Source organism: Microcebus murinus, chromosome 9, assembly GCF_040939455.1.
Source record: "Microcebus murinus isolate Inina chromosome 9, M.murinus_Inina_mat1.0, whole genome shotgun sequence".
Classification (NCBI taxonomy): Eukaryota; Metazoa; Chordata; class Mammalia; order Primates; family Cheirogaleidae; genus Microcebus; species Microcebus murinus.
This window is the reverse complement of record NC_134112.1, coordinates 95,458,611-95,471,961: the sequence shown is the minus strand read 5'-3', so window position 1 is coordinate 95,471,961 and position 13,351 is coordinate 95,458,611. Positions and strand designations below refer to the sequence as shown.

The window sequence follows — 13,351 nt, the reverse complement described above, 5'->3', positions numbered from 1 at the left end:
AAATTTAAATTTATTCCTAGTCTCTCCCTAACAAATACATCCCAAACATTTTTGCGTATAGCTGAGGTTCCAAACATGGCATTGTATAGAGATGGGCTTCAAAGTATTCACAAACCTGTTGGCCCTATATGGAAAACGTTGTGTGTGCATGAATATTCATAGACTTCATCACAAACTCAATAGGGTCTATGAACCCAAATTTTTAATTATATATTTTTTTGAAATTGGAATTATTGTTGCCTGTTGCTAATGCTCTAGGATATCTCACCTCTTCTATGGCACTTCAAAGTTTATTAATGGAAGATGAATAATTCATCTTTAAGATCTCTTATACATTGGAAGAAAAGTTACATGAGCCACATGACTTACACTAATTTGGAGAAGATAGAAATTCCTGGAATTGTCACATTACTTTCGACAATTAAATATGAGATTTTTTGGGGGGAGAGGGGAAACAATTATATATTTCCCAATAACCTTACATTTACTTCATCTTAATATAGTCTCCATCAGGTTTTATATAGTACATTCTATTCTAAATTTTTTATCTAGGAACATATACAGTATATTCATATTGAAAATAATTAAAAACTATTTAAACGTATAAAGAAAACAGAAAATATAATTCTAAATTTTGTCTTTTCCAATTAAAATTTTATGGTGAGCATATTCCACATTCATAAAAATTTGTATGTAAATATATATAATACAAATATATGTATATATCTGCAATTTCAAAACTGAGTGCCAAGGATCACTAAAATGTCACAGTAAACTCATCGGAGTGGCATAGTATATTTTACATTTTTAAAGAAAACACAAGATATGACATCTTTTGGACACTGTATAAAACACTAGCTTAAGGTAGTTAACTTTTCCAATACTAGATCATGCTACATTCCTTTTAATAATATGCCATTTTTGTGAAGTTGGGGTTTTGGTCCTTACTCTTATAAAAACAGATGATCACATTAAATGAAAAGTGGAACAGAAAATTAGGATGTCATTGTCAAATATGATTCAAAAATCTGACAATTGTGCAGTGCAAGAGCGCTTATTCCCCTAGTAATACTGTAATTTAAGAATGAAATACAAATACACTTTTTCTTTTATTTTTTTGAGCATTTCTTCAAATGCCTACCAAATTTTGGGGACATAAATTTTTAAGTTGTTTTGGGCCTAGTACTGGTGTGGAAAAAGTACTAAGATAAAAACTCCAGAAACTAAGACAGTTTGAAAGCCTCTGGCTGAACAATATTTTATACTTTTTATTTTACTGTTATGCTGTTTTTATGTATTTAGTGTTATCCCTTTTCTGCTAGTATATATTATACCGTGACAAACATCTTAAAGAACTCTTATGTCCATATATGATTAATAGTTTTGATGGACATTTTAAGGTTGAATTGTTCTCCAAATAATTTATTTTAAACCCTGATGTGTCTACTATTAAGTTATGAGCATATTCTTTTTACTGCATCAATATTATCATTGATTATTTCTTAATATCTACATATTGGGAAGGTAAAATTTATCTTTTTATGTGTGGACAACCTTCAAAATATTCTATATTTTAATTTATTTTATGACAATTATATATGAGAAAATAGAACTTGTCAAAAGACCTACCTGCAGTTATGAATTTATAACTGTCTCAATATAAACCAGAAGCCAGGATTGTTTATTGAATATTTTATACCAAACATTAGACAACCCTGTGTAGGCAACATACTGCATATCCTCAAGAGCCACTGATAACATAGTGGCAAGAGGACAAATTGATTTATTCTGAACTTATTACATGCTGTGATAGCATGCTCCCTTTCTTCAAATTATTACATCAGCACTGAGATTTTAAAACTATTTCAATAATATTCCGTGTTTATCAATTTAGAAATAAATAAAATGACCTAGATTCATAAAATTGGGTTTTAAAATTGTTACTTTCTTTCTGTTTGGAAAAGAAAATGAAAATAGAGTAGGGACGTATGTGATTAACAGTGATGACTACTACAGGACAGTAGGAGATGGGACAGTCACTCGACACCTATCACAATTGACTCATCATCATGAGTACCTCGTAGTCCAAGTCCAGGTAGTCGAACTCCCCGTTGGTGCGGAAGTGCTGCGTGCCCCTGTCCAGAGTGAGGTTGATGCTCCGTCCCTGGCGTTCCACGACCACGGAGTGCCAGTGGTGATCGTCCAGCAAACTTCCTGTCATCACCGACGTGTGGCCGTATATGGGGCCAAGCTGGTTGCTTCCTAAGTCACGAGTGTGGAGAGAAAAACAAAACAAGGCGGTGATCTCATGGCCAACTCCATGGAGTGGAAGAGACTTCATTTACAACACCTACAGGCTGGCACCTATCAAAGCTCCGCTCAGTGAAGGTAATCTAGGAAACCCAGTATGTAACTATACTTTAAGAAAGTTTATGTATGAAGTGCATAAAAGTTATTAAATATGGGGGGAAAATCTGCTACCTGAAAAAGAAAAAAACACAGATTTTTTAAATGTTTTTTTTTTTTTTACTGTGCCATGAACTCTGCTAAATTTTGGCAGGTTCCTTATAAAGTCAGTGTCAGGAGGGCTTTGACGTCAGGATGCTGGGTTCTGATGCTGGCTCCACCCGCGGCTTGGGGTATGATCCCGGGGAAGTTGATGGGTATTCTGGGTCTCTGTTTTCTCATACATTCAATGGGGGAGATAGCAGTAGCTGCTTTACAAGGTGGCTTGACGATTAAATGAGTGAGTACATGCAAGGAATTTAATATACTTCCTGTCATTTATAGAGCATAGCTGTTACCTGTTAGTCTGTTACTACTTTTACCATTCTTGATCAACACAACATAGCATGGCAATTTTCAGTTTTGGTTGACTCCAAAGGCCATTGTAAAACATTATCTAATATTTTAATGACGTGGAAAATTTATATTGTCATTTAAATTAAAATGAAAACATTCAGAAATATATATATTATATATATATATTATATATCACGATATATATATAATATATATACATCACGAATCTAGCTTTGAAATAAAGAAGATTTCCAAAGGAACAAAACTATAAATAAGAGTAAATGTTAAAGCAGAATCCCAAATGCTTACTGGTCACTAAGTTTAACTCCGATATTTTCTTTCTTTTTTTTTTTTAAGATATAAGGTCTCACTCTGTCACCTATGCTAGAGTCCAGAGCTCACTATAATCTTTAACTCTTAGATTCACACCATCGTCCAGCCTCAGTCTCCTGTGTAGCTGGGACTACAGGCTGGGACTATAGGCACATGAAACCATGCCCGGCTAGTTTTTCGAAATTTTTTTTGTAGAGATGCATTCTTGTTCTGTTGCTCAGGCTAGTCTCAAACTCCTAGCCTCAAGAAATTCTCCTTCCTTGGCCTCCCAAAGCAGTGGGATTATAGGCATGAGCCACCATGCTTGACCCTCAGTCTCCTATTTTGTCTAATCAAGTATTGCTTTATATGGTCAGGCAAAGTTAAATGCTATAAAAATATAATAAGGTTTCATAATAAATAGCATAATGGAAATGAGAGAGATATACAATTGACTGTCACATTAAGTTCTTCTTTTTTTTTTCTTTTTGACATTTAGTATGCTAATGATCCCTGTACTATATACTTTCTATGGCTTTCCTAGATCAACTTTTCTTCACTTGTGGTAATAAAATCAAAGGTTGATGTGTGATTTTGTGTGTGTGTGTGTGTGTGTGTGTGTGTGTGTGTGTGTGTGTAAAATGAGACAGGGAGAAGGAAAGGGTGTAGAAGAAGAGGAGGGGGAGAGAGTAAGAAAAGTAGGAACTAGTATGAGTGAAAATGCCACACTGAGTGTTATTACTTTAAATATTTATATTAGGAGACTAGGCTTGATATGTAGGTAAATGCATGAAAGACTGACAGGAGATATTTGAGTGCATGTATTTCTCTGGTTGCCATAAATTCCAGGCAGTCAGTAAAACTCTGTAAATAAACTGCTTTCCAGTGAAAAGGTAATAAACTTTTTTTTGTGAGCTCATATAATCAGTTACTTGTTTCAAAAGATTAATGTCATACCTCTATAAACCACAGTTGATTCTAAAAGGTTATTCTACATGTTTCATTTTGGAAAAAAAGTTTCAAAAAATAAACATCTTTCGATACAACTCCACTGCTGTGTGTGTGCCTATGTGTGAAGGCACGTATTTTACAACAGTGTTTATATTTTGTTTCTGGTTTCTCTCTCTCCATCACCCTTTTGTTTATTCTATTGAGTCTGTTTTAAAAATTATTTCAGGCTATTTTCCCCTAGGTAGTACAAATGTCTAAGATATATTGTCAAATATTTTTATGAAAATATTTTCTGGTTTACAGAACAGTATAAAGCACCTTTTGGGTACATATTCACCAGCACTGATAGCATTTTAAAATCTATTTACTTACATGAGAAATATTAGTATTTTGTTATTTTATAGTATGTTTCTTTTATAGCTAATGTGGTTGAGTATTTGTTGGTTATAGTATATTTGTATTTTTATATTTATCTTTTATGTCGTCTTTTCTATCCTTTGCCTATAGTTTCGCTTAACATCTTGGTATTATTGTGCAGTAGTATAATTTCTTATTAATGAGCTACATTGAAGCTCTATATATGACATTTGTATTTGCCAGGTTTTGCATGTATTGTAATGGTATTATTATAATAAAAGTGATATTTTGTGTAATTAAGTGACCCAAGTTTTTTGTGTGATTTTTCTTCTTTCTTCTTTTCTTATAGAAGCTACTATTTCAATCAGATTAAATTTTGAATATGAAAAGTTTTATAATAAAGGGTATATCTTTAAGATGAAGTATCATTACCTATAAAAAACTAATTAAAGTTGCATTTTTTAGTATAATACTAGTTTTCAAAGTAATAAAATTAACATATGAGATACGAGCCATATTCAGGAATGTTTGGAGCACTCAAACTGATAATTGATAAATAAGTCAAAGAGCTTGGAATCTTTCAACAAGCAAGAGAAAGAACAGATATCTTTGCTGCATTGTAATTTTGAATGCTAGTACCTATGTTGTGGTTCTTTCCTTACTTTAAGCTATAAGGAAATCCTAGCTCCATTATTAACATGCAAACATACATTAGTATTGTCCATTTAAACACAACAAAAACCCAAAACCAAAAAAATAACTCCTTTGAGCTTATCTTCTTCTCCAGCCAATGTTTCATTTCCCTGCTTCCTTCATTTCTAGTTGATCATATTCAAAATATTTACTTCCACATCTTTCATTCCTTTTTTTCTAACCTGTTAAATAGTCGTTAAAACTCTTGTCTTTTCTAGTCTATATTGAGAGTAAATTAATAATTTCCATGCTATCAAAGCCAGTATTCACTTCTCTATCTTCATCTTCCATGACATTTTAGATAAATTCAGCAAAGTTTGGATAAATTCAACACAGTTTTTTGTTTGCTTGGTCTCTGTGATACTACATATTCTTGATTTCCTCCTACTCACTGTCTACTTCTCCTTAGTCTCCATTCTAGCACCTTCTCCTCTCAGTCATATATAGGAGACTCCATAATAGAAAGCTCTACTTAGATGTTTAGTAAGCAACTCAAAGGAACCATGTCCAAACAGATAGCTAGAGTGCCCCCTGGAGTTTTCTCTATTTCTGAAAATGGCACTAATGTCTATTTGGTGCTCATATCCAAATCCCAAGAATCATTCCTTATTTCTACTCTTTTCTTCTTATACCATATCCAATGCATGAAAAGTCATGCTGAATTTACCACTAAAATAATTTCCCTGCTAGACACATTTCTCCGCATCTCCACTGAAATCCGCCTCACATAGGCCATTATTATCTCTCACCCAAACTACGCAAAAGACCTGCTTTGAGCCTTATGCCGACACAAGCAATTCTTCTTACGGAAGTCTCAGAGCACTTTCGAAAATAAGACCATAATACCATATGCTTTAAAGCCTTCCAATAGCTCTCCATTCTTAAAATAATACCTAAACCCTGCACCATGCCCTGCAAGATCCCACAGGATTTAGACAATTTCCACTTCTTGGATTTCATTTTCTATTTTAGTAACTCACTACCTTTACCCACACCAGCTTCATTCCTTGTGCATGCCAACTCCTTATCTTCAGTGATCCTTCCCTATAAAACCCTCCTCCTCTTCATCTTTTCCTGGAGAGTTTTTTTTCATCGCTCAGATCTGACCTTGAACATTTCCTCGATAGAGAAGACTTTCCTTACTACATGTTCTAATGTTGGCCCTGCTGCCTCTGAAAGGCACATATGAACCTTTGCCTCTTATCATAGTAACCTATTCAATAGATCTCATAACACTCATTATTTTAAGTCATTTTTGTTTTGTTGTTTTAAAATAACATTTGTACCTCCATAATATGCTGAAATAAAAAAAATAGGACAAAAAATAAAATAAATAAAATAATAGTCATAGATGATATATTGTCTGATCCCTCTACTATGTCATAAACGTCATTAGTTTAAGCATATTGTCTCTTTGTTCCCTGTCGTCTGCCAAAGGCTAGCAGCGTAAAGGCACAATAAACATTTTTTGAAAGAACAGTCTATTATCATGTACCAACCACTGTGGATTAAGAATGAATTGACAACATAATGCGAACTTTTTTATAATTTAACTCTTTAAAGGGTTAAGCAACATGAACATTTTCCTAATGGGAACCTTAGGAAATGGAAAGAATGGTGCCACGAGTCCGAACGTACCTAAGTTTAAACTGAGGACCAGCTTGGCTTTTTTCAGTTCCAGAGTAATGTAATCCCCTTGCTGCCCTTCTCCATGTAGGATCACCCCTTCGCTTTCAGAGGTTTTAAATTTCAGGGCAATGACATCCTTCAGTGTTTTCATCTTCTTGTTTCTGAATCTATAGGGTAACACAACATGGCCGTCGAAGTTGATAACATCGGCCCCTAAAAGAAAAAAAGGAAATAACATTTTAGTTCAGTCACTGCATGTTACAATCCACCTCTAATGGGTGATGCACAGAATAACTGGGAATTAAAGAAGTGTTTTCCTGAGAAATCTAGAATCCCAGGTTCTTAGTTTATGTTTTATTTTGATTTACAGTGCTTTCAAAAGGAGATTTTTATGGGGAACGTTGATAAAGAATGATTGTAAAGCCCTTATCAATATAAAATTTTACTTTGTAATATTATAATATTATAAACTCAATCAACGTGTTATATGCTTCAAATTTTAACTTGGGAATATAAAGTTTAGTCCAAAAAAGTAAATATTACTTGACATAATTTTTTTTTATCCCTAAGAGTTTGCAGGAGTCAATGTTTTCTTCCTTAATGATAATTTTTCATGGATTTTTAAGTGTATATTTTACTCAAAAATTGCTTTTTTTGACACAAGAATGAAGACACTTGGAACGCAGTGTTTGGTAATATACTCATTTTTTTTCCTAATGGTTTTTACATTTCACTACTATTTTAGTAAACTTTACTGTAGTATTCAGAGTTTATAGCCTATTGGACTTTCGAAAACTTCTTAAAAGGTCCTTTAGGCATCATATATGTGTGAAATTCCTTATTATTAGCTCCTTGCATTTGAAATAGAGAATTGGGCACCAATGTTACTGACTGCATTGAACACGGACATCCTCACCTATATATGAGTTAGAAGAACAAATATCTAGCCTGTACTATGACTCCAGCAGTTCTAATTTTAAGCAATTACATTAAAATAACAAAAGTATATAAGCAGAAGTATAGAAAATTTTGTCACTATTGTCTGAAATAGGTGATTGTGAGGATTGGTTTCATAACTGCTACTTGTGTGAACTATGAGATATTATGTTTTATATATTATTGGTCAATGGGTTCCCAATTAATAGGACAGTTCAAAGATACATTATAAACATTCATATCAAACGTTGATTTCAAATAGAAGCTTAGTTACTTAGTTACTACATCATTAGACTTTGTCATTGAAATATTTTCAAAATTCCACTTCTGTTAGCTTTTCATTTTTAAATCATTGAAAACCTAGTTCAACTAGATATCTCTAATTACTTTAGAATTACAAGCCCGGACAAAGCTAGCCTCTACGTTTTGAGCAAGGTCTGGCTAAAGAACCCCACAGGGAGGTACTGGAGAAAAATAATAGCAGTTTAAAGCCTCTCAGATAAATGTTTTCGCATTTCATGTCCTACTTCTCTTGCATTTGTATACTTTGATCACCACAGGGAACGCTTTGGCTTGCCTTGTAAGTAGAGCATACCACCAGATAAATCCCAGAGGTGATGATGACATAGAGGGGCAGAGATACTGCAACCTCACCCACTCTTTTTTGCTTTTCAATTTTTTGATTTTTGCCTAATTCTAAATTTGATTTACCATATTCTCACAGTTGTTGTGAATACAGTTATTTCAAACATTAGTTTAAATCAAACCTAAGCTTTCTTTTCAAATTGTCAATGGCTTTCACATGCTTTAAAAATATTTGTCTTCCTATCTCAAATATTTATGTTCTTAAATAATTCTGGACAATGGACAGTGTCAAATTATGAAATGTTTAAAAAAACTTTAAGTTTTAATTCTTATAATCAGTTCTTTATTGCCCATAAAAAGACTTTCTTCATCAACAGAATTCTGTTCTCTGAGACTGTGAATCACAGAGGTTTATTTTAATATGAGGGGAAAAAAAATCAGCCATTAAATTTTGGCTTCTGCTAACACTGCAGAGCCAATTAGACTCCAGCTTAATCATCTATACTGTCACAGCTGAATTCCAATGGCAATGTCTTTATCATCTGTGATGAGAAATAAAGGAGGGAAAAAATGGAATCTGCTTTTCAGATCCCAGGTTGAATTTATAATCCAGCAGTTGTTAGAAATTACTTTTTGTCTTGGAAAGTGAATAAATGAAAAACAGAAGAAGGGAGTAAATTCCAAACTCTAGAAAGAAATGAATATTGCAGTCAATTTCATGGCAGGGACAGGTGAATAATAGACATATCACTGTTTTTTATATATGTATATATCATATATGCATTATGTATATATTTTTATGTCAATACATGTTAAGTAACATAAAGTATTTCTCATTCATCTTTCAGGAAGTAAATGTTCTCTGAGCTTGGATGGAGGAAAGAATTCACCTTTCATATATTTTCTCCTAAATCGAAACCTACTTTCGGTCTCAGGTACACCATAGTGAGGTATGCAAATGTTGATGCCTTTCTGCCTTCCTTTTAGGACAATGAGAAAATGTGACAGAAAGGATGAGTGTGGTTTATTTTTTTTAGGCAGTCCGAGGATATTAATAAAAACAGGAAGGAAGGCTATTCATGTAGAACAAGTCTGATTTTACAATGGCAAGTGGTCAGTAGTCAGCTGGGCAACATGAGGTGCTCTGCAAGCCAAATCTCCTACACTATAAATGAAATTGTCTTTCTATGAATAGGTTAAATGTTCCCAATATATCAGAATGTTCTCTTGTGGATATGAGCTCCAAGGTGTCTTGAAAATTATAAAATTCCTAGAAATAATCTATGATATATAATTCACACTTAAACACATACTGTATATTTTAAGAGTCTGGGATATTGTACAATAATGTACATACCACCCATCACGATTTGGCTGTATTTCCTACAAAAATACATTTAAAATTCTTTTGACATCTAATAATATGTTGGGCTTATTTAGGGACGAGCCACTTTTTTCTTCTATTATGCTGATTGCTTATCACTTCCTAGAATTAAGTTTTCTATGCAGCGATTAAATTTGTATGGTTGAACTGTTTAAGCAATCTGAACAACAATAATGGCTAGTCAAAAAGTGAATGCAAAATCATAGTGTTTCCACAGTTTTGTTTCTAACAATAACTCAGAGAGCTGGTAATATGCCCAATTCATCAAATCATCATGGTAGAAATGCTTTTTTTATAAAAAAATTATTGTTATTTAGTCATCACTTTCTAAATTTGAATAAGATAATTTGGAAAAATGTTTAGCACCTAAAGATTTTAATATTTTTAAAGATATCTTTGCTATATATTTTACTGCAAAATATGTTTATTATTAAAAAGAAATTAAACAACACAGCTATACAGAAAGTAGAAAGTGAATCCCAACCACAAGAGATCACCAATATTAATGGATAATAGGTTGGTGCATATCCTAGATTTTAAACATACAGCTATCTATATATCCATCTATCTAATGTATGAAATAATTCACATTTATATATATATATACATGCATATGCATATAATATATAAATGTATAACACATGTTTTATATATACATTATATATAATATAAATATGTAAAAATTACTTTTAGTAAAAGGCAAACGATTTATATAAGCTGAAGAGAACCCAGAATATAGAATTACTTTTAATACCTTATTTTTTCATTAAAATGTTTCATTTACTTGTAGAAGATCTGAGAGAAAAGGAGAAAGTTTACAAAAATTAAAAGGTAGATATTTAGCTAATCAAATTCTGTGTATACTGTTTTGGATGATTTTTAAATTGTATACACAGAATAAATATTCTATCTATGTATGTATATAGATGCACACAGGGATAATACTATATGTAGTTTTATGTTTGGCTTTTGTTAGGGGACATTTTTTTAACCTCACATCATAAATTTTTTTTTTCCAAAACAGGATTTTGATTAGCTAAATATCTACCATCATTTGGATGTCCAATTCCTTCAGTAAGAATCTGTGGGCCAGGCGCGGTGGCTCACATCTGTAATCCTAGCACTCTGGGAGGCCAAGGCAGGAGAATCGCTCAAGGTCAGGAGTTTGAAACCAGCCTGAGCAAGAGTGAGATCCCGTTTCTACTAAAAATAGAGAGAAATTAATTGGCCAATTAAAAATATATAGGAAAAAAAAAATTAGCTGGGGTGGCTCATGCCTGTAGTCCCAGCTACTTGGGAGGCTGAGGAAGGAAGATCGCTTGAGCCCAGGAGTTTGAGGTTGCTGTGAGCTATGCTGACGCCATGACACACTAGTCCGGGCAACAGAGTGAGACTCTGTCTCAAAAAGAAAAAAGAAAAAAGAAAAAGAATTTGTGGTTGCAATTTTGTTTTTAAAATAAACATTTTATTTTGAAATAATTTTAGATTTAGAGAAAAACTGAAAAGATAGTGGGAAAGATAACATTCTCATATGCCCTTCACAGTTTCTTCTAATATTAACATTTTACATAACATGGCATATTTGTCAAAACTAAAAAAATTAACTTACATACTATTAACTAAAATACAGATTATACCTGGATTTTTACCAGTTTTTCACTAATGTTTTGTTGCTATTGCTGTTCCAGCATTCAATATAGGATCTCACACTATATGTAGGTATCCTTGGTCTCCTCTCATCTGTGACTGTTTCTATGTCTTTCTCTGTCTTTCATAATGTTGATACGTTAGAAGAGTACTGATTAGGTGTTTTGTAGAAAAGACAAGTTGAATGTGTTTGATGTTTTCTTAGGATTACACTGGTATTACTGATGTTTGGGAAGAATATTGCAAAATTGTGCTATTATACACCTTAAATATAGACAATTTTTATTTGTAAATTATACTTTAATAAAGATGGCAAAAAATAAGACTTTCAATTAGAGAAAAAAGAAAACAAAATGAAAGACATTCATTTTTAAAAAACTAAATATAAGGCATTTCATAAATATATGTAAAGCTTATACATTTAAAAGAAAATTAGTGAAGATATACATTAACAAGTTAGTTTTGAGTATTACATAATTTTTGTAATAAATGCCAAATCACTTCAAGAGTTTGAAATGTATCTCTGAAACTAAAGTTTAAATATGCTAAAAGATGGAATTTGATTAGTTTTGCAAATTTTACACAAATATAAATCTATATATTCTTTAAGTCAGAGAATATTTTTGATACATTGACCATTCTTTACAAAATAGTGTTACTGCCACCTTCACTCACCCTTTATTCCTATTCATAGCATTTTTCTCTACCTGACACACTGATATGTTTGCATCTCTATAGCGTATCTCCTCTGAGACTGTTTTGTTCCATTTTAGAGCTCAGTACTTAAAACAGTGCCTGAAAAAGTCTGTGTTCATTAAACATCTGTTCAGTGACTGAACATTGTCACTCATATTCTAATTAATTGGGTTAAAGTAGAATAAAAACTATTATTTTATGCTTTTTAATTAAAATTAGAATGACTAGATTGGAAGAAATTGTGAGCATCTCTCAGATCTACGTTGGTGCCACAACTATAAATATACCGAAGGTTTCAATTGTCAAAAAAAAAAAAAAAGAATGGTAGTATTAGGTTATTTTGGGGGCTTATGATGGTAGGTGAAAATTTATTCCATTATTTTTAATTTAATAAGTCCTGGAAGAGACATTAACTCTGGCGTAGTCTCATTCGAACGGTACAATGGTTTGATACAAGTACTTTCTTCTAACCCACAGCCCTTTAAAACAAAGGAGGTGGGGCCACTATGATTTAATTCTAATTAAATAGCCAAAATAGATCCCAAAATGTCATTACAGCTATTTTAAAGTAATATAGCAAATTAGCCTTCTCTAGCTCCCTTAAAAAAATAATCAACAATAAGTTAGGGTACATTTTAAAATAATTAAAAAAGGGGAATTGGAATGTTCCTAACACAAAGAAATGATACAGGCTTGAGGTGATGGATGCCCCGATTACTCTGATTTGATTAATACACATTGTATGCCTGTATCAAAACATCACATGTATCCTACAGATAGATATAACTATTACGTAGCCATAATAATTAAAACTAAAAAAAAATTAAATGATTTTTTTTAAAAAAATGATTTTGTAGAGGTAGTGTCTGAAAAATTACTTCTACTTTGGGAAAAATGAAACAAAACAAAAATCTCAAAGGCTGTTCTTTCATGAGGCCAGCAGCTCACATTTTGTACAGTATTTCTTCTTAAAATGCATAGCTTTGCCCCCTTACGTGCTTGAAATCTCATACAACAACAACAGTACCAGAGGTGTCTGATTTCATTTCTGCACAAAATTTAGACTCCACTATCCAGCCGCCTGAAGACTGAGCCACAGGGAGGTTCCATAGGCACAGCTCACTCCACTTGTCCAACGCATAACTCTTTTTCTGAGCCTCACTGCTTCTGTTGCCGTATGCGTTATCCAGCCACGCTAGACATCTGGGACTGTCCCGACTGCCTCCTTTCCTTGCCCATCCTCACTTAGCCAGTTGCCATCCTGTGCAATTTAGCACTTCTATATTTTCCAGACTCACGGCTTGCTTTTATCCATCCCACCACCAGCCGCCAGCACCTCTCGGAGTTGCCTGCTGTGTT

At 32.9% G+C, this 13,351-nt stretch overlaps 1 protein-coding gene across 1 annotated transcript in view; it reads right to left on the bottom strand.

Annotated features, from left to right (window-relative positions):
- The window catches only part of CNTNAP2 (contactin associated protein 2), a 1,865,599-nt gene that overhangs the window by 1,021,555 nt on the left and 830,693 nt on the right, over positions 1-13,351 (bottom strand). The window contains exons 5-6 of the mRNA XM_012768220.3: positions 6,754-6,957; positions 2,078-2,262 (exon numbers count right to left, since the gene is read on the bottom strand). Coding sequence (XP_012623674.2) covers positions 2,078-2,262; positions 6,754-6,957 — 389 coding nt within the window. The remainder of the gene's footprint in view (positions 1-2,077; positions 2,263-6,753; positions 6,958-13,351) is intronic.